The 26,739-nt window shown below is 41.2% G+C and overlaps 2 protein-coding genes across 3 annotated transcripts in view; both read left to right on the forward strand.

Moving 5' to 3' along the window:
• Window positions 1–11,597, forward strand: part of PRORP (protein only RNase P catalytic subunit) — a 131,914-nt gene extending 120,317 nt beyond the window's left edge. For both annotated transcript variants that reach the window (XM_019983541.2, XM_070775452.1), the window contains 3 exons: window positions 5,162–5,310; window positions 8,518–8,713; window positions 11,281–11,597. In XM_019983541.2, the coding sequence (XP_019839100.1) occupies window positions 5,162–5,310; window positions 8,518–8,713; window positions 11,281–11,412 (477 nt within the window). In that variant the 3' untranslated portion in view covers window positions 11,413–11,597. The remainder of the gene's footprint in view (window positions 1–5,161; window positions 5,311–8,517; window positions 8,714–11,280) is intronic.
• Window positions 11,598–17,745: 6,148 nt separating this feature from the next.
• The window catches only part of PSMA6 (proteasome 20S subunit alpha 6), a 38,722-nt gene continuing 29,728 nt past the window's right edge, over window positions 17,746–26,739 (forward strand). Inside the window, exon 1 of the mRNA XM_070775458.1 lies at window positions 17,746–17,850. Coding sequence (XP_070631559.1) covers window positions 17,832–17,850 — 19 coding nt within the window. The 5' untranslated portion in view covers window positions 17,746–17,831. The remainder of the gene's footprint in view (window positions 17,851–26,739) is intronic.

Genomic DNA, 26,739 nt, shown 5'->3' on the forward strand with positions numbered 1-26,739 from the left:
TAGTCAGGCTATCACAGTGTATTGAGTTCTTTTAAATCTTGATTTTTTTAAAACTAAAAAGCAACATAACCTAGACAAATATAAATGCTGATTGTATATTTGATATTAAGGAATTGTTAATATTTTTAGATGTGATAATGGTGTCATGCTTATTTTTTTAAGAGTCCTTATACTTAGAAATATATTGACATATTCACAGATGATGTGATGCCTAGGATTTATTTCAGAATAATCCAAAGCAGAAGTTGGTAGAAATATAGATGAAATTGGATTGGCCACGAGCTGATAATTATTGAAGCTGGGTGATGGGCACATTATGCTATTCTGCCTACTTTTGTTTATATTTAAAATTTTTGGTAATAAAACTTTTATTGTAGTAAAATGTACATAACATACAATATATCATTTTACCATTTTCAAGTGTACCATTCAGTGGCATTAAGCAGTTTACATTGTTGGGCAACCATCCCCATCACCAGAACATCACCTGAACTGAAACTTTGTACCGTTAAACAGTATCTCCTTATTCACTTCTCTTCTGGCCCCTGGCAAACACCCTTCTGTTTTCTGTCTCTGAATTTGACTCCTCTAGGTAACTCATATAAATGAAATCATATAATATTTGTCCTTTTGTGTTGACTTATCTTCAAGGTTCATCCAAGACCAAACTAGGCCTTCATAGGAAGGATCAAGGAGTATGTGACAAATATCCATGTGTACAGAATGGTCGATACCGTAGAAGAGGCAGTTCTCCCCTTGAGACTCTGAACAGGGATTAGGTTTAAATGAGAGAGCTGTGGAAGAGTTTCCTTGAGCTCAGGGCAGTTCTGACAAGAGAAGCTGAGATCCACTCTGGGAAGTTCTCAACCTGGAGAATCCAGGGATGGTAAGGACAGTTCTGGACCTGCCCAAGGGGTCTGGAGTCTGAACCACACAGCAGAGCAAAATACATAGTACAGCTGATTCTGGAGAATATCTCAAATTCCAAATTGCTTCCAGAACTCCAGGTACTTGGCACCTCAAGGTTAAGCTGAGATCCATTCTCACCGTGCTCCCTCCCACATTGCTCTTTATGATGTCTAAAGGATAATTCTCCAAAAACCAGAAGAGTAAACACAGATTGCAGCTTAATATTTGGTACAATTTCTGGCTTGGCTTCTGTTCTAATTTGGTTTGTCTCCAGTAGGAATAGATAAAGTTTTTTTTTTTTTAATTCATAAGTGACATTACTCATACATGACTTACTTTTGGTGTAAACCTGAAAAGTAGTTCCTGAGCTTAGGGTAAAAATACAATTGGCTGAGCTACATGTGTTGGAAATAAGTGGGTAGGGATGCTCAGGAAGTAGAAAAGCTGCCTGAGAGGTGGGAGAGGGTCATGAGAGCAAGAGCTATTCTGAGTAAACCTAAATAGCAAGTGTAACTTCCTTTCCCTAGTCTTTTAACTTTTTACCTCCCCTCTGCAGTCTCTGGCACTTCCTGGGTTTTATGGACTGTAGATCTTCAGAACTCTAAAGCCTTTAGGATCTGACGTCTACAGACATTATAGAAGTCCTATGCTAGTTTCCCAAGCAAGATAGCTATGATCGATATTCCTCATTATAGGATAAGTTCAGGAAGGAAAGTTTTAGAAACAACCCAAATGTCCATGGACGTGAATAGATAAAATGTTGTATATAGATACAATGGAATATTATTCAGCCTTAAAAATGAATAAAATTCTGATAGGTGTGCCCTGTCTTTTCATTGATGTATTAAAATCCTTTATATTTTATGTTGTTATTAATATGTTAAGCGTTATGTCTGCCATTTTATTTTTTGTTTTCTATCACCGTTATTTCCTATTTCTGTTTTATTTTTCCTGCCTTCCTGTGGGTTCCTTGAATTTTTCTTAGAATTCCATTTTTATGTGTCTATAAGTTGGCTTTTTTAAAAAAAAAAATCATAGTGTTTTTGAATATGTATCTTTGTATAGCATTTTTAATGGTTGCTGAAAGCATCACATATGTACACACACACACACACACACACATGTAACATCAGTCTGTTGGTGTTATCACTTTAACAGGTTTTCTGTTTTGCTAGACTTCATCTTTTCTAGTCCTTTGGCTAGAGAGAACTGGCCTTTGTTGGTCTTTTTTTGTCTGCATCCATGGCATTTCCAGGTTGCTGGCTTCTTGGTCTCCAAGTATAGGATATACGAGGCGAAAAGGAAATCCCAAGGTCCCTAGCCAGTCTGCCTTTTTATCTCTACAAAGTCTTGCATTTGTTTTATATATAAAACATCTGAGGGTTTTGGTTGTACATAGTGGAAGAAATAGGGAAAAGTACATCCACCCCATCTTCCCAGAAGTGGAAATTTCTCCCAGTTTTATTTTTGATCTAACATAGAATTAAGGTCAGTTTTCTTTTTCTTTACTATTCTGTCTATGACTCTGGGCCAGCCCATTGGATCCAGTCTTGGAATTTACCTCACAGGAAGTAGGCTCATAGCTAGATTGTTACAGAGTTTCAGGCAAATGCCTCTATTCCATCCTGTACACTCATCTCTCTTTCCTGTGTCTTTATTCTCCCTTGTTTGCATCATTACCAGAGAGCTGCCACTAGCAGAGACCTTTCAGCCACACGATGGTGCCCCAGAGTTGTTCAAGCTAACCTAAGCCCTTTCTGCTCTTCTTTGGGCCCCTGTCTTTAACTTAATATTAGTAAACTCAAGGCTATTTATTTAAACCGAGGTATAGATATGAGTGACTAAACACACACACACACAGATGTGAAGACCCAGTTGTTTTTCTTTAAGCCATGTCTTCTCATATGTATGGAATCAGTATCAAAAATTGGTTTTCTTTGGGGTTTTTTTGGTATTGAGAGTAACTTTATGGGAATTCATACAGGAATTTTTAGAAAGCAGTTGTCATTCCTTTTAATGAATTCAGTTGCCATTTTGTATCTGGGCTCATTGAAAATAATCTGTAATCTCAGCATAGCTTTAAGAAAGGAAGTTTATAAGTGCATTTAGAAAGAGATTCACTCTCAATGTTTTGAGGTGTTTGAATCCCTGAACTAAACTTCCATAGTGAAGATGTTTGATTACCAACCCAGCTTTTAAAGTAAAACCTTATAAGATTATATAAAAATGCTTAGGATAAATAGACTGGCAAATAGAGTTAGATCTTTGGGTAGTGAGGTTATGAGTGATTTCCTCTTTCACTTTTCTTCTTGCCTATCTTTTTCAAGTTTTCAGTAATAGAGGTAGGCATTTTCTATTTAAAAATAGAGGTATGCATTTTCTTCAGCTAATCAGAAAATGTCTATTAACCATCCAGTATATGTGGAACCAGCATATACATCTTTCCAGGCTTGAGAGTTGGATAAGAAAATTATTAGGCACTCCTTCACTGAAGTCAGGGGCCCTATCTTTCGAAACTTTGTAAGCTATGATACCTACCATGTGCCTTATACATGGAGAGTTCTGGGAAATAACTATTGAGTGAACAGAAGCCATTACTCATAACTTTTTCTGGTTGTAAAGCTTTGGGTCAGAGTCCTCACAGTGGTATTGGTACACTTCTCTGCTGTCATTCAGTGGCCAACTTGTGTCCATTTGTCCATTCATTCTAGAACTAAGAATTAGAGATCCTATAACTAACTACTGTTTCCTAAAATAATAAGATTAGTAATGGAGTAGAATGGGTAGAATGGGCTAAAAATACATATAAATCCAAAGCATTAAATAGTACTTAAAAGTTTAGCTCTCGCTAATTCATTATTAGACTAACAGAGAAAATCCATGTGTGTTAGACTAACAGGTACTCAAGCAGTATTTGACAACTGACCAGATGAATGAAAAATTATTGAGTAAAGAATTTTAACTAATATCCTGAAAGTCTACATGGGAAGAAATTTATGAGTTAAGGAAAGCTAGGCTAAAATAAATGCCTTTCTAACCAAGACCCAAGAAAATTAAGGATTTCTTCAATGACTTTCAACTTGTGATTTTCATAGGCCCTGGAGTTTTTATAAATTATAGAACTTTTATATTTCTGATACACTGTTGTATAACTTAAGTTAAAATATGTTATTAGCTTTTACATATTATACTTAGTAATATTCATTTATAGCTTAGTTTAATAGGTTGTACATGAAAGTAGTCCATAGACTTTTACTTATGAAAGATTGAATGTAAGCAAGCTCACCAAACTGCAGGATTTTAAAAATCCCTCTTTAAACTTTCAAGAGGAATCCATGTGCACACAAGACATGTGGGAAGTGGAAAGAATATGGGGTACATTCACTGAGTGGAAAATAAGCTGGAGGATGACAACTGACAGACCTTTTGAAGGAAAGAGGGATTTCAGTGAAAAGTAGCAGTCTTAGCAGAATCATGATGTGGAAAAGTTGACTGAAAATTCAGTATCTTCATATATACATATGGCTGAATCCCTTCATTGTTCTCCTGAAACTATCACAACATTGTTAATCGGCTATATCCCAATACAAAGTTAAAAGTTAAAAAACTTTAAGTAAAAAAAAAAAAAAGAAGTATCTATTCCAGCCATTTACAAACTTTTAATAAAAGAAGCATTAGTCTCTCAGTCGTGTCTGACTCTTTGCAACCCCATGGACTGTAGCCTGCTAGGCTCCTCTGTTGCCATTCCCTTCTCCAGGGGATCTTCCTGACCCAGGGATTGAACCCAGGTCTCCTGCATTGTAGGCAGATTGTTTACCATCTGAGCCATCCTTTATTGAAATAAAAATCTGTGCAGAATACCAATATATAAGTAGACAAAAACTGAGCTGTTTGGGTTGAAACAGGGTTGGGAGTGTATAGGAACCAAACCCCATCCTTCTTACCTCTCTCCCAGTGGGCCCTACGGAACACAGTTTAAAAATAGCTCATCTTGTCTATGCTTAGAAACCTCCCCAGGTATCCCATGTAGCCTGGCAGGTGTTAGATAATCATTTGTAACAAGGAAGCATTTTCCTCGGGCTTATTTACAAAGATGGGCAATTACCTCTTACCAGAAAAGATTTTAGGAATGTTTTCTCACCTCTTACCAGAAAAGACTGTTTGACCCATTGAGCTTACCATCTGGGAGAATCACTCCCCTTACTTGAGATTCTTCCCTGACTTTCTTGGGGACTGGCTTTGTGTTTTTCAGCTCTTGAATGTGGTCTCTCACCTCGCCAAGCAGAATCTTCAAGTGCTGGTCCTGGGCCGGAAGCACATGTTAACGCAAAATTCCCGGTGGAGAAGAGTTGAGATGGAAAAGATGCAAAAGCAAGCCAGCTTTTTTTTTGCTGACAACATGTAGGTATTGAAGTTATTAAGTGAATTACACTAGGCTCCAGTCATCTGCTTGTTACCTGTTCTCTATTTTTAAAGTGCATGTGTGTGTGAGTATATATGTATACTCAGCCTCATTCCAAAAAAAAAAAAGGAAAAAAGATTTGAGGCAGCTTATAAAAATATAGTTTTTATAGCAGGATAAACTTAAATAGATGAAAAATCAGTTTAAAGAAGAAATAAGTTAAAGCCCAAATGAGATTAGTACACAGAATGCATGCCATAAATTCCTGAACAGATCATTTAACAAATATTTAGCAAATACGAGCACCATCTGTGTTCTCGGAGAAACACTAGTGAACAAAACCAAGTCCCTGTCATCTTGGAACGTAACGGTAGACAGGTAAACAGATAAACAGGCAGTGACCAAAGCTGTGAAGACAGTGAGGCAGAGTGGGGAGCTGGAAGGGGACTAGGTCTGATATCACGGTGGGTGAATGGAGAGATCATCAGGAAAGGCCTTGGGGAGGGTGCAGAGCTGAAGGGAACAAGTGAGTTGTTTGAGAAAGGACGAGAGGTAGTGGGAAGAAACTACCAGGCAGAAGGAACAGGAGGTGTTCAAAAGGCCCACCTTTTGAAAAAAAGACCACCACCAAAAAAGGCCTTCCCGGTGGTCTAGTGGCCAAGACTCTGCACTCGAAGTGCAGGGAGGCCAAGTTTGATCCCTGGTCAGGGAACTAGATCCTACATGCTAAAACTAAGAGTTCACATGCCACAGCTAAAGATCCTGCGTGTCACAACTAAGACCCACTGCAGATGGGGAGGGGGAAAAGAGGGCTGTCAGTCAGGAATGAGGGGAGCTGGCAGGCCAGCGTGGATGGTCAGTTCTGAGGTCGCAGAGAAGGCAGGGACCGCATTACAGAGGACCTCATGGGCTCTGGATTTTATTCTAAATATAAAGGGAATGTTGTTAGGAGCTACAGCTTCCCAGGAAACCAAAGGAACGTGGAAAACATGATCAGCAAGGAAATACACAGTGTCCATAGAGTATGCAGAAAGTAGCTAGTCAGGATGAGCACAGATCTACAACACCGAGTATTAACTGTTAGCACGTATTAACTGTTAGCACGCATTTAGGTTCTCATACTGTTTATGCTGACAAAGGTTTATTTACAACTTAGCATGGATCATGAGCGAACCTCAGTCCTGAGTCTAGGTTTCGTTGGGTTGAATGTGATAACTTCAAGATTTGTCAGTATTGTCCAAACCGTTTGTTCTTTAAAAGGTCAAATGGAGGAATTCTCTGGCAGTACAGTGGTTAGGATGGCAGTCTCACTGCTGTGGCCCAGGTTCAATCCCTGGTCAAGGAACTAAGGATCCCACAGGCCAAACACTGCAGCCAAAAAAAAAAAAAAAATGTCAAATGGCACTCAATGCATAAGGCTGGAAACTAACCCCTCCTTCAGATCCCAAATCAAATCTCATTTTTCTGTAGCTAAGTTCTTTTATTTATTCATGGAGTGGGTACTTCCATCTTTCCAAGATTCTAAGATAATAGTAATGCCCTTCCTTCAGTCATGTTAGGCAGCATTGGCTAAACCTGAGGATCGCAGGCTTGAGAATGAGTCTACCCTGGTTCAGATCATGGCCCTGTCACTTCCTGTCTGGGAAGTGTTTCCCTTCTCTGTGTCTTCTTTTCTTCATAGGTAACCCTATGGGGATTCAGTGAGAAAATACTTGCAAATAGTACATGTGAAACTCTTGGCACAGCACCAAGTACATGGAAAGCATCTGTATTTGTTGCTGTCACCATCATCATTATTTTTCATAGGTAGAAGAACTGAGTAACGGTAGTGTTATAACCAAGAAGCCTGTTGGAAATTGGTCTTGTGCTTGGTTTGGAGCCTGTATTTATTGTATATGCTGAAATTCCAAACCCAGTGGTAAAGATTGATTCAGCCACCTTCTATGGCTTTGGATTTGAGTGTTTAAATTTTTAACATTAACTCTGTTTGCCACTAATGTGCCAAAGAAGCGTGTTCAAACCTAAACTAGGGAGAATAGTATAGTGAATGCCCCCGTGACTGTCACTCAGCTCCCGTAACTACTCTCATTTGTTAATGTTGTTCCATGTAACCCCCACATTTTTTTCTTTTTCCTGAAGATTATTTTAAAGACAGATTCCAGTTATTTTATCATTTCACTTGAAATTGAAATACTTTAGTATAAGGTATCCTGTAAAGGCAGAGAAGGCAATGGCACCCCACTCCAGTACTCTTGCCTGGAAAATCCCATGGACGGGGGAGCCTGGCAGGCTGCAGTCCATGGGGTCTCAAAGAGTCAGACACAACTGAGCGACTTCACTTTCACTTTTCACTTTCTTGCATTGGAGAAGGAAATGGTAACCCACTCCAGTGTTCTTGCCTGGAGAATCCCAGGGATGGGGGAGCCTGGTGGGCTGCCGTCTCCAGGGTCGCACAGAGTCGGACACGACTGAAGTGACTTAGCAGCAGTAGCAGCATCCTGTAAAGGATCCACTTTGGGTCATTTGGATCAAGGTATACGACTTAATCACATGTTGCCATCTGAATCTCCTGAGTCAAGATAACTACTGCTGTTTTTACAGCACATGTATTCAAGTACTCACTACTGATGTTGGGGGCTCATTGGAGACTTTGAGCTCCTGGCTCTTCTCAGACTGGAGGTACCTTTGGGTGCTGATCAGGATGGCTACCCAGAAGCTACTTGGAGATACCAGTTTCAGCTTTGAGGTTAGCCCCTTACTTTTGCAAGAAAGTGTGCTCTTGCCCTGTTAGTATTATGAATGTTTCTTGAATTCAGGTGAAGAAAGGGGTAGGGGAAAGATGTGCTCTGTAGTGGATGAGGCAGATGAGGAAAACTCCGTGGGGACACAGAGAACCAGCTTTTAAGTATGAAGAGAGAATTACTGTTAGAATTCTCCGTTCTAGTGGTAGAGTCCAGTTGAACTGCTAAGAATCCTAAGCATTAGCATTCCTTTCCCTGTAGCTGTCCATCTGTTTTCTCGATCATGTTGTCTACCAGCTGAAGACTTGCAGGTAGTTCATAAATATCCTTGATTGATCATATCAGTTAAGAGCAAAGAATAATTCTGAGGAAAGTAGAGAAAGAAGTAAACAGCACGGTGAAGAATGCTGTTCTCTGCCTCTTTGGACGTGTGTTTGATTGTGTCCATTCTTCTGTCCGGCTCAGCTCTGAGGATGATCCGTTCCTTCTGTATGCCACACTGCACTCGGGAAACCACTGCAAGTTTATCACAAAAGACCTGATGCGAGACCACAAGGCCTGTCTGCCTGATGCCAAGACCCAGCGCCTGTTCTTTAAGTGGCAGCAGGGACATCAGCTGGCAATTGTTAGTAAGCATCCAGGAGCAAAAATAACCTTTCAGGTATGTTATCCATCCTCTCTATAACATCAGCAGAGCCAACTATATAGTAAGAATGTGACATAGTCCAAGAACGGTGCAACTAGTTCTCCATGTTTTGTTTTTCATAGCTTTAGTTTGGTATTTCGGAGAAGGCAATGGCACTCCACTCCAGTACTATTGCCTGGAAAATCCTATGGACGGAGGAGCCTGGTAGGCTGCAGTCCATGGGGTTGCTAAGAATTGGGCACGACTGAGTGACTTCACTTTCACTTTTCACTTTCATGCATTAGAGGAGGAAATGGCAACCCACTCCAGTGTTCTTGCCTGGAGAATCCCAGGGATGGGGGAGCCTGGTGGGCTGCCGTCTATGGGGTCGAACAGAGTCGGACACGATTGACGAGACTTAGCAGCAGCAGCAGCAGTTTGGTATTCGGAATTAGCCAGATCCTAAAAACACAGAGTCTGCCAGAGCAATGTTTTCCTAGGCCAACCCCAGGTTAACTGACGTATTGAAAACCCCTGAAGTGTCATCAGTTGTGACTTCAGTTATGTTATCAGTTACAAATCCCTATATGTGTTTTTTATTTTCCTATTTATTTGCCATAGCTCAAAATTCTGTCTTATGTCTCATCATACTTCTGTTCTGCTGAATAACTCTTTTTCCTGTTTAATCCACTTTTGTGGCACAGTCTCAATTGAGTTCTTTTTTGATTCTAGTTGAAATACCTGTAAGTACAAGGATGTCTCTTGTTTAAAAGCAAAGAGAAAATCTAAAGGCAATTTACTACAGAAAAATACACTGCTGCTGCTGCTGCTGCTAAGTCACTTCAGTCGTGTCCGACTCTGTGTGACCCCATAGACGGCAGCCCACCAGGCTCCCCAGTCCCTGGGATTCTCCAGGCAAGAACACTGGAGTGGGTTGCCATTTCCTTCTCCAACGCATGAAAGTGAAAAAATAAAGTGAAGTCGCTCAGTCGTGTCTGACTCCTAGCGACCCCGTGGACTGCAGCCCACCAGGCCCCTCCGTCCATGGGATTTTCCAGGCAAGAGTACTGGAGTGGGTTGCCAATATACTAGCCAATGATAAATACAGTCCAGGGCTCAACAAACAGACAAAAACAGCATTTGTAGGAGATATGGTATCAAATGATACCACAGAAATGCAATCAGCAGAAACAGTATGGGACCTGGTTTCCTCAACAACAAAAAACTGCAAGAAAAATAGAGTTGAAAAGAGAAGGTCTAGATTGTAAGAGACTTGAGAGAGAGTTTAGGCAGTCACAATGTAACAACCTTATTTCAATTCCTGTTCAGACAAACTATAAAATATAATTGCACACATATAATAATTGGAAAAATGTAAACAGTAGAAATTTGATGATGTTAAGGAGTTGTTAATTCTTAAGTATAATAATAATATTCCTTTTATATTTACAAAATAAGTTCTTATGTTTCAGAGATACATACTGAATTATATAAAAAATGATAATCTGAGATTTATTTCAAAATAATCTGAGGGGTTTTGGATGAATGGATTAAGTAAGATTAGCCATGAATTTTGATGATTTTTGAGGCCGGGTAATGGGTATATATGAATTAATTGTGCTGTTTCTTTATTTTTGTATATTTGAAAATTTTCTCTGTTTCATTCAAAATCATTAAAGACAAAAAAGGAATATACATTTTTTTTTCTTATAGAGATCTTTAACCTTAAAAATGAAACCTCCCCAAAAAGGAACTCCTAACAATAGGGTTCTTTTTTTTTTTAATTGAAGTATAGTTAATTTACAATGTGTCAACTTCAAGTATGCAGCAGTAATACAATGGTAGATATATATATGTGTGTGTGTGTGGATGTTTGTATATGCGTATGTATATATATATATTCTTTTTCAGATTCTTTTCCATTATAGGTTATTATACTGTTTATCTTTCTCTGTGCTATACAGTAGGTTCTTGTTGTTTACCTATTTTTTTTTAAGTGAGGAAGTCCTTTTTTTCCTTCTTCTTTTTTCCTTATTTTTGGCTACACTGGGTCTTCATTGCTGCACACAGGTTTTTTCTTAATTGTGGAGAGTGGGGGCTACTCTTGTTGTGGAGCACAGACTCTAGATGCACAGGCTTCAGTAGTTGGGGCACAGGGGCTCATTAGTTTGGCTCTTGGGCTCTAGAGCGTGCAGGCTTCAGTAGTTGGGGCTCAAGGGCTCTAGAGCACAGCTCTGCAGTTGTTGTGCATGGGCTTAGTTGTTCCTTGGCATGTGGAATCTTCCCAGATGAGGAATCAAACCCATGTTCCCTGTACTGGCAAGCAGATTCTTTATCTACTGCACCACCAAGGAAGTCTTCTCTTTTATATGTAGTAATGTGTATCTGTTAATCCTAACTCCTGTTTTACCCTCCAACCCCCACCGTTCCTACCACCAGGATTCATCTTCACAGAGCTGGCTGCTCTTTGAAAATCCATTGTTAAAGTAAGACAAAGAATACATCTCTGAAGCAAACTAAGAAATCGTCAGAAAAGAAAGGGAAATGGCCAGATATTCCTATAGTGTTGTTCTCAATGTGTGGTTCCCTTTTTAATTCAACAGCATATTCTCAGCTATGACACCGTGGTGCAAACAACTGGAGACTCGTGGCACATACCTTATGATGACGACCTGGTGGAAAGATATTCCTACGAAGTGCCAACCAAATGGCTTTGCCTTCACCGGAAGACGTAAAGACTCTTATCCCATGCTAAGCTTGTGTCTGGGTGTCCTCCTGGTTGGCATCAGAGCTCTTAAGTTGATGCTTTTTAGAGCATTGCTTCTGTTCTGTTTGATTCAGTTTTTCCTGTTTGGTCCAGTTGGTTTATATATCAATAAGTTGACTTTTTAATTAAATGAGATATAATATCTTTTCATAACTCGTTGCATTTTTCCCCCTAACATTTGTTAGGATTTGAGGCTTATCTGAAGTTGGGGAACTCAATACGAAGTTATGCCTGCATTGGTGTATGCTAAGTCACTTCAGTAATGTCCGACTCTTTGTGACCCTGTGGACTGTAGCCCACCAGGCTCCTCTGTCCATGGGATTCTCCAGGCAAGAATACTGGAGTGGGTTGCCATGCTCTCCTGCAGGGGATCTTCCCAACCGAGAGATCGGACCTGAGTCTCCTCCAACTCCTGAATTGCAGGCAGATTATTTACTAGTGAGCCACCAGGGAAGACAGAGTGATGCCTGCCTTTCTCTTATTGGGCCAGCCATTCCACTTACATGGGCAGCAGGGTCTTCTGGTATCCTTTTTGCTGCCCTTCCAGGTCCATCAGTAGCAGAACCAGTCCATCTGCTGTTGGGCTCCAGGTTATTTGTAAACCCCTTCTCCATTTCTGGTATCATCTCATCCTCTACATGTTATCTCCTACCCACACTGAATCACTTATGATCCTGTGATGAACTGGCTCAGATGTCAAAGGCTTATTAGCAACTTTTACTTAGTATCCAATGATTTGGGTTGGAGGAAAGGGGGCACTTCCTTCTTTTTAGACTATGATCATTTTTCTTCATCCTGTAATGCCTTTTCAGGACTAATTCAGCATTTTGTGAATTCCATCGGGCTTCCCTGATAGTTCAGTTAGTAAAGAATCCACCTGCAATGCAGGAGACCCCAGTTCAATTCCCGGGTTGGGAAGATCCCCTGGAGAAGGGATAGGCTACTCACTCCAGTATTCTTGGGCTTGCCCTGTGGCTCAGCTGGTAAAGAACCCACCTGCAATGTGGGAGACCTGGGTTCGATTCCTGGGTTGGGAAGATCCCCTGGAGAAGGGAAAGGCTACCCACTCCAGTATTCTGGCCTGGAGAATTACATGGACTGTATAGTCCATGGAGTCGCAAAGAGATGGCCACAACTGAGTGACTTTCACTTTGATTAATTCCATCACTTGGGATGAGGGTTTTCTAAATCATATAGATTTGTTTCATTTCATCAAGTTTGGCTTACTTTACCAAAGTGAGTAAATTTTCATAATTGCGTTTCTGTTTTACTTGCTTGCTCAGCAGTGTATTTTTTCCCCCTTTTTTGGCAATGTACTTCTTGATTTTAACTGAAAAAATTCATGTCTGCAACACTACAACAGATTTTTCCTTGTACATACTATATGATTTCATATTCAAGAATAGGCAAAACCAATCTATGCTAGAAAAAATCAAAATAGTAGTTGCCTGAGGATAAGGGCACAAGAGAACTTACTTTGTGGGGGTGATGGAAGGTTCTGGGTGGTGCTAACATAGTGTATATAATGTTAGTCAAAATTCATCACACTAAACACTTAAAATTGATGCATTTACAACATAACTGAAAAAAGTATATTAGCATTAAAAAGTTATTTACGTGAAATGAACAGTGACCTAATTTACATAAGACCAGGTACACAGATATAAGTAGGGTATATATTATGCACAGGGAAACAATCCAGGAAAAACAGAGGCAGGGATGTTTGATCTCCTTACCCATTATTGGATTCAACACTGCTGCCCCCAGAGGAAGGAGCTCTCCAGACGAGGGTCTGATAAATTGAGGGCATTGAAAGATGTTAAGAGTCAGAATGCTCTCAAATGCAACCTTTTTTCCTAAATTTCATGAACTACATACTTAGAACACTGGGCTTTCAGTGAGCTAAACTTTTTTTTAAAGGAACTATCCTAGTTTTAAGAAAATTAGGGGGAAATGCATTTGTTAAATAAGCCTGTCTAAAAGCTTAATGCAGATTCCTACCAAGTTGCTCCTAGGGACAGGGTAGGATGCAGAAAGAATGTAGGACTTTGGAGCAGAAGTGAACCTTGAAGAATGATGTAAGGCCAAACAGTTGCAGTTTATAGATGAGGAAGATGGGATGGCTCCCCTGGATCCCACAGCTAGTTAGTGGAGACATTTCAGCTATAATCCAGCTCTTCTGATTCTCAGCCAAATAGTCTTTCTTGTACTGTACACTGTGATTTAGGCTAGAGTAGTTCATAAAAACTCAGCCTGAATGGTAGAGCATCCGGTGTGTAGAATTAGAAACTTTGTTAGCTATAAAAGAGAAAGTAGGAAACAAGAGAAAGGGAACGGGGAGGACAATCTCTTAAAGGGCCCATGTTTCCATAGCGGCTCATCAGGGTAGAAAATTGTGGTAGGGAAATTATATGATTTTTGAACTCTTTGATGCCATTCCAAAACAAAACCCCTAATCTCTGCTGGAGGTAAATTGAGGTGCATCTGTCATTTGTCTAGAAGGAGGGGAATTCTAGGCTGCTCAGGGTCAATTGCACTGACATGGAACCCTGGGGAGTACAGATTTTTCTCTGAATGAAGACAGCTGGTACCCAGCACTTAGGCTACCTTTGTATTCTGATCACCTGAGTGAAACAAAAGCTACCTGTCTAATTCAAAGTCCCAGACACTGTGGGAAGAAGGAATTCTTTAAAACCTGCGCCCTGGATTGAGAGTATCTTTAGAGTCAGCCAGCCGTGAACAACGAAGGCTTTGAAACTCTGCCACTGAAAAGTATTTCTAAAGTGCTTTGTACTTCCCCCTGGCATACTCCTGAATTTATATTCTCTTTTCCTCCTGCTGTTCTCAGACCCAATAAAGAGAACATCTCAAAGGAGAAGCCTGAGTTCATTCTCTTAGGATTCCGCTGGGACTGTCTCACCTCAGATGCCTTGTTCTTCACATTAAATGAATTTTTCTCTTCAAGTTTGTACTTAAATATAATTAGTTTCCCTGGTCCTCTAGCAGGTTTCTTGCTTTTTAAAAAAAAAACTGTCCTAAGATATTATATAATGCATATGTGTTCATATTATTAATAGATTTATTTTTCCCTGATAACTTCATTCTAAAGGAGGCATAGAAAGGAAGGATATGTTAGGTAGGCACCTGAATTCTGGCCCATCATGGTGAGTCTTTGCTAAAAATCAAAATTACCAGGATAGTTGAGGGCAAAGCTAAACGGAGTCCTGGGCCTGATACTTTTGCCCATCTTTCAGCAACCTGGAATTTCTAGAGTGATAAACATCTAGGGAACCCTTGTGGGAATGACTGGGAGTGGAGGAACACAGACCAGTGTGATGACATTGTGGGATTTAGGTCTGAGTTCTTTCAGGGCTGGGACTGAAATTTAACAGTCTCCCAGTTAAATCTGAATTTCAGATAAATGACAGTTCTTCTGTATAAATATGTCACAGGTATTGCAGGGACTTATTTACCCTAAAATTACTTACTGCCTATCTGAAATTCACAATTAGCAGGGCATCTTACATTTTTATTTGCTCCATATGGAAACTCTAGGTGGGAATTAGATGGGAAGATGAGGGGTAGTGGGAAATGAGGCATCTATAAAGCCCATAGCACCACAGGAGACTGGAGGGAAGCAAGGATAAGAAAAGATGTAAGTAAAAGGCAGCCTGAGCAGGAGGTGGGGCTGAGGGCAGAGGAGAGAAGACCAGATTTTTTCTGCTTTATCCCAGCCAATGACAATCTTGAGTCTACATGATACAAATGAAGTAAGTTCCATTCACAGATCTACTTAGAGGAAGCCATACAGATCAGTGAGATGAAAGAAAATATAGGAGACAGAACATTCTCTCAGTATTCAGTTCAGTTCAGTTCAGCTGCTCCATTGTGTCCAACTCTTTGTGACCCCATGAACTGTAGCACACCACGCCTCCCTGACCGTCACCAACTCCCAGAGCCTACCCAAACTCATGTCCACTGAGTTGATGATGCCATCCAACCATCTCAATCTCTGTTGTCCCCTTCTCCTCCTGCCCTCAATTTTTCCCAGCATCAGGGTTTTTGCCAGTGAGTCAGTTCTTCGCATCAGGCGGCCAAAGTATTGGGAGTTTCAGCTTCAACATCAGTCCTTCCAATAAACACCCAGGACTGATCTCTTTTAGGATGGACTGGTTGGATCTCCTTGCAGTCCAAGGGACTCTCAAGAGTCTTCTCCAACACCACAGTTCAAAAGCATCAATTCTTGAGCCGTCAGCTTTCTTTATAGTCCAACTCTCACATCCATACATGACCACTGGAAAAACCATAGCCTTGACTAAACGGACCTTTGTTGGCAAAGTAATGTCTCTGCTTTTTAATATGCTCTCTAGGTTGGTTATAACTTTCCTTCCAAGGAGCAAGCATCTTTTAATTTCATGGCTACAGTCACCATCTGCAGTGATTCTGGAGCCCCAAAAAATAAAGTCAGCCACTGTTTCCACTGTTTCCCCATCTATCTGCCATGAAGTCATGAGACCAGATGCCATGATCTTTGTTTTCTGAATGTTGAGCTTTAAGCCAACTTTTTCACTCTCCTCTTTCACTTTCATCAAGAGGCTCTTTAGTTCTTCTTCACTTTCTGCCATAAGGATGATGTCATCTGCATATCTGAAGTTATTGATATTTCTCCCGGTAGTGATTGATTCCAGCTTGTGCTTCATCCAGCCCAGCGTTTCTCATGATGTACTCTGCATATAAGTTAAATAAGCAGGGTGACAATATACAGTCTTGACGTACTCCTTTTCCTATTTGGAACCAGTCTGTTGTTCCATGTCCAGTTTTAACTGTTGCTTCCTAACCTGCATTAAGGTTTCTTAAGAGGCAGGTCAGGTGGTCTGGTATTCCCATCTCTTTCAGAATTTTCTGCAGTTCCATTGTGATCCACACAGTATTTAATGAAAATAAATGCCACAAAAGAAAAGAGATGGGATCACCAATGAATAAATGCAATAAATCTTGAGAAATAATCTTCAATTTTCTCTTGTCATGCCTCTGTTATGGTGTTTCAAGATTCCCTGAAGACTTTTGTCCCCACATTTTGTCTCTGTTGGCAGTATCTGACAGATACTTCCAGAGACTACATATATACAACTTGCTCTCAACCAGGAATTGAAGTAAACAGGAAGCCAATTATCTAGTCACAGATAAGAGCTAAAAATAATCTGTTTTGCTACCATAGTACTTTAAAAAGTACACTCTTATCAAATGGATTAAGTTATTCAAATAACAATGATCAGTTCAGTCGATCAGTTGTGTCCAACTCTTTGCAACCCCATGAATCACAGCATGCCAGGCTTCCCTGTCCATCACCAACTCCTGGAGTTTACCCAAACTCATATCCATCAAGTCGGTGATGCCATCCAGCCATCTCATCCTCTGTCGTCCCCTTCTCCTCCCGCCCCTAATCCCTCCCAGCATCAGGGTCTTTTCCAATGAGTCAACTCTTCACATGAGGTGGCCAAAGTATTGGAGTTTCAGCTTCAGCATCAGTCCTTCCAGTGAACATCCAGGACTGATCTCCTTTAGGATGGACTGGTTGGATCTCCTTGCAGTCCAAGGGACTCTCAAGAGTCTTCTCCAACACCACAGTTCAAAAGCATCAATTCTTCGGCACTCAGCTTTCTTCACAGTCCAACTCTCACATCCATACATGACCACTGGAAAAACCATAGCCTTGACTAGATGGACCTTTGTTAATTTATTGTAAATAGCAGTGTTATGTGACAGGGTTTTGGTAGCTTCTGACAATGTAGGATTAATTTCAACCACATTTAAATGATCACAACATTAATGTTTCCAGTGTTAAAGTCCAACCCAAGAAGCAAAGGCTTGAGAAATCATAATTTGTTATATGATAGACACATAAATTCATTTTAAGGAGATCAGTTAAGATCATCCTGTCACTCTCAGCTGGGCTAGAACATTACTACATATCAAGTTTAGTTCACATCTGAATATTGAAATTCCACTTTTTTCTTTTTTATTAAAAAAGGGTTTTTTTTTTAGCTGAAGTATAGTTGAATTACATTGATTCAGGTGTACGGCAAAGTGATTCAAATATATATGTGTGTGTGTGTTTTTTTTAGGTTCTTTTCCATTATAGTTTATCACAAGATACTGAATATAGTTCCCTGTGCTATACAGTAGATCTTTGTTGTTTATGAAAGTCCATTAATAATACAGCTCTCTTGTGTCTTCTGTGACTGCATCAGAACCAAGAATGTCAATGTCTGGAATTCCCTGACAGTTCCGCTCCTCATTTGGCTCTCAGGGGCAGAGTGACATCTTGGCCAGGCAGGATAGTATGGGGCCTCCACCTTCCTGAAACAGGTTCCTCTGGAAGTAGATATGGCAGGTCAAACCAAAGGTAAGTTCCTCACCCAGACTTATTACTTAAGATGTACTGTATTATTAATTCTTTAAAAATAAATCGTTGTATTTTCTTCCTCTTTCCAGTGACCGTGCCATAGAATCCAAAGCTTCATTTTTTTCTGTCCTCTGCTGCAAAGCTCAGTAGTCTAACACTATTAAGTTTTTATACATATCTATGCCTGTTTTATATATATACACATATACATATATATATGTTGGTGGTTTAGTCACTTAGTTGTGTCTGACCTTTGGGACCCCACAGACTATAGCCCCTCAGGCTCTTCTGTCTGTGGGATTTCCCAGGCAAGAATACTGGAGTAGGTTACAATTTCCTTCTCCAGGGATCTTCTCAACCCAGGGATTGAACCTGAGTCTCCTTGGCAGGCAAATTCTTTACCACTGAGCCACCTGGGAAGTCCCATATATTACACATTTATCCACATAATTTTTAAAAGATCATTCATTCTCTGTAAGCTCTTTTGTAATACTTTTTTTTTTCCCACCAGACAAAAAACAAACTTTTCCTTGTTCTCATAGTCTTCTAGCACTTTTTCCTCATGTACTTCAAACATCATAATATAAATTCATAAAACGAGGCAGTCAAGTTAAGCTAGGGCATTGCTGTACACCATAAAATCCTGTTCACGTGGTGGTGTACTCACAAAACACTAATCAAGGTTTCCTTGTGTTCAGAAGGAAATTTGTGTTCCAGGAAACTGTCACCCTGATGATAGCTACTGGGTCAAATTAAAGATCATGTCCTTTGGCCCTTAGCCATGTTCTGGCAGGAATAATCAAATCCTTAAAGAAATGGGTCTTTTCCAAATTAGGCCCTCTGATCTCCAACTCCTAAAGAAATAAACTCTGGTCAGACCAATTATTTGAAGGCAAAGCCTGAGGAAGTTTTGCTGCTTTACACAACTAAGAGAGCTTTTTATTTTTTAAAGTCAATCATGTGGCTCTTTTTGTTCTTTGATCGGGAGGTTTCTGTGAGGAAATCAGTATTGAACAGTTTGTGCTTTATAAGTGGCAGTTTTTTTCTCTCCCATTTCCACTACTATTACCCCCAGAGATTTCAACAGCTTCCATATTCTGGTCTCATCATTTCTTTCTCTTTTGTTTTTTTCCTCAATACTTGTATTTATTTATTTGGCTGTGTCAGGTCTTAATTGCAACCGATGGGACCTTTAGTTGTGGCATGTGGATCTAGTTGCCTGACCAGGGCTCAAACCCAGGCTGCCTGCATTGAGAGTGTGGAGTCTCAGCCATCCGGACCACCAGGGAAGTCCTTGTTCTCATGGTTTCTTAACCACTTAAGCTCTGATGATGCCCCCTGGGAGATGCCAACCTGGATCTTTTAAACTATGTAAAAGTGCTCCACTTTCAGGATGTCAGACTTTCAAGCTCTTCGTTTTGAGCACACCCTCCTTACCTGTCCCACTGCTTCATCTCTACCTTCAGTTCCTAGACCTGTTCTTAAGCCTCTTCCTTCCTCACCTAGAGGCCTCTCTCATCCATTCCCATCTGGTTTTGCTTGCTTTCTTTCTCATCCCACCCTACCCTTAAACTATTCATTGCATGAATGCTTCAGTAACACTTCCCTTGTGCTTCCAGTAAGGCTTCCCTTGTGGCTCAGCTGGTAAAGAATCCGCCTGCAGTGTGGGAGACCTGGGTTCAATCCCTGGGTTGGGAAGATCCCCTGGAGAAGGGAAAGGCTACCCACTCCAGTATTCTGGCCTGGAGAATTCCATGGACTGCACAGTCCGTGGGGTCGCAAAGAGTCGGACACGACTGAGCGACTTTCACTTTCAGTAACACTTCAGATTCATTTACTCATTCTACCTCCTGTGGTGTCCATCTTACCAATTTTAAACCTAACTTTGGGTAACCCGAGATCTGTCCACTTCCTCTGCTCCTACACACCACAGTGTTGCTACAAAAGTCATGAAATTACACTGCTGGAACTTCACTCCCATTTGAAGGTTCTTTGTTTCATCTTTCAGTGAATTCCCATTAATTTCCTGAAGGAGCTCTCCCAATCTTCTTCATCCTAACTTGAAAAGTAGCTCTTCTCCTGCAGCCTTCATTTCCTTTCTGTTCAGTGGGGAAGATAGTCAGCATACCTCTCACACTCTGATGGATGTAGGATCTTGTTTAAAAAGTTGGTTCAGGTCTCATGTGCCTGGTGATGCCAATGCTACAGACCATGTTTTGAGTAGTCTCAAATGAGCTCCAAGGTTATTTAAAAATAATTATAATACAACACTCAGGATTCTATGTCCTGAGTCATAGCCTCACTCTCACTCTCGGCAGATGAACTTAGCAGGAACTAAGAACCATCTGTTAAGAGCCTCATCAGTTTTTGCTCTTTCCAACAACTTTCTGCCCTCACCTTTTTCTTACTTTTCTAGGTTAGTTTTTCTACCTGCATCCATACTATCCTTTCTTGCTAACTTCAGAACTTGTCCTCTCAGGTAATCTCTTTTCATGGGCTCTTTCTCTCATCTTTGGGCTTGCCTGGTGGCTCAAATGGTAAAGAATCTGCCTGCTATACAGGAGACCCAAATTCAATCCCTGGGATTGGAAGATCCCATGGAGAAGAGATTGGCTACCTATTCCATGGACAGAGGAGCCTGGTACGCTACAGTTAACGGGGTCACAAAGAGTCAGACACGACTGAGCAGCTAACACTTTCACTTTTCCCTCATCTAACTACAAATTCTTTTGGGCTTCTAGCCTGACATGTACTTCCCTAGGCATAGTGTAACAGCCAGACTTCTCAGAGGAAGGAGCCATCTCTACCCTTGGTTTCTTTCCAGTTCTCCATTTGCAGCTGAGCATTTCTACCTTGGTAGCCTGTGGACCCTCAACCACTATGAAAACAACTCCTCTTCACCCCCACAAAGTGATCTCCTGCCTTACTTTATTTTTCCTGCTCCTTACCTCTTACTTACTTACTTACTTATTTACTCAATTAGCAAATCATGTCGATTTTACCTTCAAAATATCTGTCACAGGCTAGTTATTCAACTCTTAACTACCTCTCCAAAGGAAATAATTCTTTTTGAAAAAGGTTTGTACATGAAGATATTCTTCATAATAATGTTATTGAGAAGAATAACAAAATTGGGAATAATGAAATGTTCAAAACAAGGTAAGGAAGAGACAAATATAATTTTAAATGTTACAGTGATTAAAATGATACTCTGTGTCTTGGCATGGGTTAAGATTTTGTTGATTCCACAGTGTTACATTTTGTTGATTCCACAATCTCTGGGTTCTGGGATTGTAGTTGATTTTTAGTTCTCTTTGTCTTCTGCACAATTTGAAACAGATACTTGAGTAACAGACCATTAGGATTCTCTCTGTCTCCATTTCCACTGAGGCACAAATGTCAGTACATACCAAGATTCCCAGGTGAGTGTGAGGCAGACACTGCACATGCAGAATTTACAAAAGGAATAAAGAAGACTCTGCCTCACAGATCCGGCCCCTCGGTTCAGTTCAGTCGCTCAGTCATGTCCAACTCTTTGCAACCCCATGGACTGTAGCACGCCAGGCTTCTCTGTCCATCACCAACTCTTGGAGCCTACTCAGACTCGTCCATCGTGTCAGTGATGCCATCCAACCATCTCATTCTCTGTTGTCCCCTTCTCTTCCTGCCTTCAATCTTTCCCACCATCAGGGTCTTTTCCAATGAGTTGGTTCTTCGCATCAGGTGGCCAAAGTATTGGAGTTTCAGCTTCAGCATCAGTCCTTCCAATGAATATTCAGGACTGATTTCTTTTAGGATTGACTGATTGGATCTCCTTGCAGTCCAAGGGACTCTCAAGAGCCTTCTCCAACACCACAGTTCAAAACCATCAATTCTTCTGTGCTCAGCTTTCTTTATAGTCCAACTCTCACATCCATACATGACTATTGGAAAAACCATTGCTTTGACTAGACGAACCTTTGTTGGTAAAGTAATGTCTTGCTTTTTAATATGCTGTCTAGGTTGGTCATAGCTTTTCTTCCAAGGAGCAAGTGTCTTTTAATTTCATGGCTGCAGTCAGCATCTGCAGTGATTTTGGAGCCCCAAAAAATAAAGTCTCTCACTGTTTCCATTGTTTCCCCATCTATTTGCCATGAAGTGATGGGTCCAGATGCCATGATCTTCATTTCTGAATGTTGAGTTTTAAGCCAACTTTTTCACTCTCCTCTTTGACTTTCATCAAGAGGCTTTTTAGTTTTTTGCTTTCTGCCATAAGACTGGTGTCGTCTGCGTATCTGAGGTTATTGGTATTTCTCCCGGTAATCTTGATTCCAGCTTGTGCTTCATCCAGCCCAGCATTTCGCATAATATACTCTGCATATAAGTTAAATAAATACTCCTTTCCTGATTTGGAGTCAGTCTGTTGTTCCGTGTCCAGTTCTAACTGTTGCTTCTTGACCTGCATACAGATTTCTCAAGAGGCAGGTCAGATAGTCTGGTATTCCCATCTCTTTAAGTATTTTCCACAGTTTGTTGTGATCCACACAGTCAAAGGCTTTGGCGTAGTCAATAAAGCAAAAGTAGATGTTTTTCTGGAACTCTCTTGCTTTTTCAATGATCCAACGGATGTTGGCAATTTGACCTGTGGTTCCTCTGCCTTTTCCAAATCCAGCTTGAACAACTGGAAGTTCATGGTTCATGGACTGTTGAAGCCTGGCTTGGAGAATTTTGAGCATTACTTTGCTAATGTGTGAGATGAGTACAATTGTGCAGTAGTTTGAACACTCTTTGGCATTGCCTTTCTTTAGAATTGGAATGAAGACTGACCTTTTCCAGTCCTGTGGCCACTGCTGAGTTTTCCAGATTTGCTGGCATATTGAGTGCAGCACTTTCACAGCATCATCTTTTAGGATTTGAAATCCCCTCAACCAGGCCAAAGATGTAAGAGAGTCAGAAGAAGGAAAAAGATAAAGATGTTTCTTTATAGAGAGCTGTGGCCAGGTTTCCGGTTCCTTGGTGCCCTCTGACCTTAGGACCCTGGGAAATCGCCTCAATAGGAAGACTTGGGGCTCCTTCAGCAGTCTGGGGAAGTCACCAACCTCAGTGAAAGCTGAAGCCTCTTTGGATGGGCCTGATTCTGCCAGCGAAGCTAGAAGATGATAGCAGAGCTGACGAGGGACACTGGAAATGAGCCAGAGAGGGCTGCTGCCCTAAAGCTGCCCCAAGGGCCAGATGGAGGCCAGCTGGGTGGAAAGAGAGTTGCCTTACTTTTTCTTAGCCTGGAGGGGAACTTCTAGATGGCCAGGGGTTGAGGAAAGAGTACAGGTAGCCACCTACATATAAAAATAGATGGACTCAGCAGAGAACCACCAAAAAGCCTAGAAAAGTGGCCAAGCAGGAAGCATCCATTTTAACTATCTGTCAGGCTCACCAGAGACACCAGCTATAAACAGCTGCTAGGCCTAGAAAGCATTAAGACACCCAGCCTTACCTGTCCTCCACCTTGGCTGGTGGAGGTGGCTGGTATGAGGGAAGTAGGTGTAAAATTGAGCCAGGAGTGGTCAGGAAGGAAAAGTCAACCATGCCCCCACCCCTTTCCACTGGAAGCTTTAGTGTGAAACTGACCTAAGCTGGCAGGAAAAAAATGATACAGTACTGCTTAGAATCTGTTGGTATAGAACTGTGTATTCTAATTTCTGAACTGATACTGCATTGGTGACTTAAAGTGACCATAGCACTGCATATTATCTAAGAGGAACAGAAAAGTAAGGGGGCTTTCCAGAGTTTTTGTCTAAGGCAGGAAAAATGAAAGGAAGAGTGGGAGAACGAAAGTCAGATTGTAGTTTTATCAGCCTGTTCATCATGCTTGTCACCAGAACCCAGGTGCCCCCTTGTGCTCGCTTCCATCATCTCTTGCCCTCATAAAGGTAGCCACTGTCTAGTCTTCTAATAGTACAGATTTTTTTTTTTTTGCCTGTTTTTATGTTTTATGTAAATGGAATCATTCAGGATGTGTTTTTTTGTGCCTGGCTTCTTTCATTCAGTATTGTGGGAGGTTCATCTGTATTGTCACATGTAATTGTATCTCATTCATTTTCATTATTCTGTAATGTTCTATAGTCTGAATATGGACTTCCTGGTGGCTCAGACAGTAAAGAATCTGCCTGCAATGCAGAAGACCCAGGTTTGATCCCTGGGTCGCAAAGATCCCCTGGAGAAGGGAACGGGTACCCAGTCTACTATTCTTGCCTGGAGAATCCCATGGACAGAGGAGCCTGGGGGGCTGCAGTCCATGGGATCACAAAGAGTTGGACACAACTGAGTGACTAACACCAGTGTGAATATACCACAGTTTATCCATTCTGCTTTGATGGGCATTTGGATAGCTTCTAGGCTTTGCCTATTAGAAATAGTGCTATGAATAGTTTATCATGTTTAATGAGCAGAGAGCTATTTTAAAATCTCTGGCATCTTATTTCCTTTCCATTCCCCTAACTACCACCCCAGTTCACACCTTCTCAAACTTTCACTTGGACTAATAGCAGTAGCCTCCTGATTGATATCCCCATCTACAGTTCATAAATATACCAAGTTTATCTTCTGGGAGTGTAATGCTCATCATGCCATTTTCCTTACTCGGAAACATTAAATGTCTCCCCATTACCTTCCAGCCACGGCAGTTCCTTTACTTGGCATTCAAGGCCTCCTCCCTGCATTTGTACTCCAGAACATTTTTGTGTCCCAGTCAGGCTAAGCCATTGCCATGACCTAAACACAGACTCTTTTTTTCTTCCTCTGTCTCCCTGTTCTTGGCCACTCCCAGTCCACGTTGCATCATGGTGCCACTCAAACTGCCCCTAACAGCTAACAAATCTGTCAGAGTTCTTGTCCCCCCAGGCTGAGCTAAGACATATTTCTTTCAGCAGGCAGCTTGCATTCCCTGTGGCCATGGTCATTTCCCATCTGCCGTGCTCTGTTGGACACTACCTTATGTATCATGAGCTGCCCCGTACTTAGCATTGCTCTCATTTGTTTCATCTTTCTTGCCCACTGAATTCCAGCGGGGCCCCATCTGTCTCATCTGTGTGTCTCCAGAGCAACCGGTCCAGCTGCTTGCCCATAGAAGAGGCTCAATAAATGCTGGTTGAATTATTTTGGAGAAGTTGTTTGAAAATGTCTTCCTGATTTTTACCTCTGATTCCCACTTCTCCTTTGAGTGAATTCCCCCTCTTGCTCCTTGGTATTTTGTGTGTGTGCTGGCTAGCTCAGGAGCATAGTCTTTGGCGTCTGGTGCTTTGACTGATCTTCAAGAAATAATGATAACCTCTCAATGCCACCCTCTTTGATCATACTATTTAACCCCCTCCATGTTTTAAAAGAATTAAATATTTATTAGGCATCTACATAGACTATGAAAACTGGAATAAAATTTGCTCTGCACCTGTAAGATATCATTTCAGAGTCTCTAGTCTGGAAAAGTGTTTAATCTGTTGTCTATGGTTAATTCTTGAAACTTGCCTTTTTCTCACCACGATGGATGAATTGCACACTAGGAGAAGTTTGCGGATCTCAGCTGCGGTTTATCAAAGCAAGCAGAAAATAAAACTGGAGCACTCTGCTGCTTTCCCATCGGTACCTGGGTTCTCAAGAACTAGTTCCTAAATTAGTGACTGAAAATATTGGTTATAATGATTAGACACCTCATTCATTTGCTCTCTCTCCCCCAGTTATCTCAAGAGAACTTGGGCTTATTCTGAGCACCAGCGATGACTTAATTTTGCGGTGAGAAAATAGGAATGAGAGGAAGCCAATTAGGAAACCTCAAGGAAGAGGAAGTATCTCCAGGCTGAAGGGAAGGCTGTTGAGTCTTATTTCCTCTCTGTTCTTGACTCATCCTCTCAGTGCCTGACCAACTTCTGCACCCCCCTTTCCCCACCTGATCAGGGGGCTGGAATGGGTGTGAGGTGAAATTGGAGTTAGTAGAGTGAAGGAAGTCAAATAACATTCACAAAGACCCCAAGATATAGGGATGCGCCATGGGTGTGAAAGTCTCGTTGAACTGACTGATGCTTACAATTCCCATCCTCTGTCCACATTCATGGCTGAGGCTACATGTGTGCAGGACAGGGTGGGTAAGAACTGGCTGCTTTCAAAGTTAACAAAACAGACTGAGTTTCACTTCTGAACAGTCGCAGCATACAGTGTAGCCTGGTGCAGTACTTGGCTTCCTTCTTGCTAGAGAAAGAGCAAAACAACCACCGATCCAGGCTTTATTCACCAGTGTCCCCTCCTTTCACAAAGGCAGAAGCAAGTCTTTAGTAGGTGACTTATTTTCTTTGTAGTGCTTAATATTTTTTTCCTCCATGCCTTTAAGGGTAGGTACAGCATGCTCACCTGTTTGAGAGAAGACATCAAGGTGGTGGTCACCAGGTGATCTCTGGCCAGCGTCAGATCCAAATCCAGTGCTTGACACTTGGAGCAAAGCCCGACCCTGTTCAGGACTCGGGCCCCTCCCTTCCCCAATCTTATTTTTCACTGGAACATTTGCTGTTCTCTCAAGCTCTGAAGGGCTTCCTGTGTTATCATGCCTAAGGGGAAGTTGTATGTTAAAAAACCACCAACGGTTAAGCCCAGACCAGCTGGGGTCTTCCATTGCTGCTTCCAGTACTCTGGGGAGACCCATGAGAATTCTTAGTGTTTCTCTAAGTCCTTGGCTTTCAGAAATGAGCTCAGTCATCCGTCAAGCATTGGGTCTTCCTTTAAAGGGGGAGTTTGGAAAAACAAGAGAAGCATCAAAAGTTGTAAGAGGGTAATTCTAAAGTTGTTACAGCTAAAAATCAAGGGTGACCTGAAAGCTAAAGGTTTTGGCTCTCTAGAAGGAGTTCCTGGATAGATATAGTTAAGTAAAAT

The sequence above is a fragment of the Bos indicus genome, chromosome 21 (genome assembly GCF_029378745.1).
Source record: "Bos indicus isolate NIAB-ARS_2022 breed Sahiwal x Tharparkar chromosome 21, NIAB-ARS_B.indTharparkar_mat_pri_1.0, whole genome shotgun sequence".
Classification (NCBI taxonomy): domain Eukaryota; kingdom Metazoa; phylum Chordata; class Mammalia; order Artiodactyla; family Bovidae; genus Bos; species Bos indicus.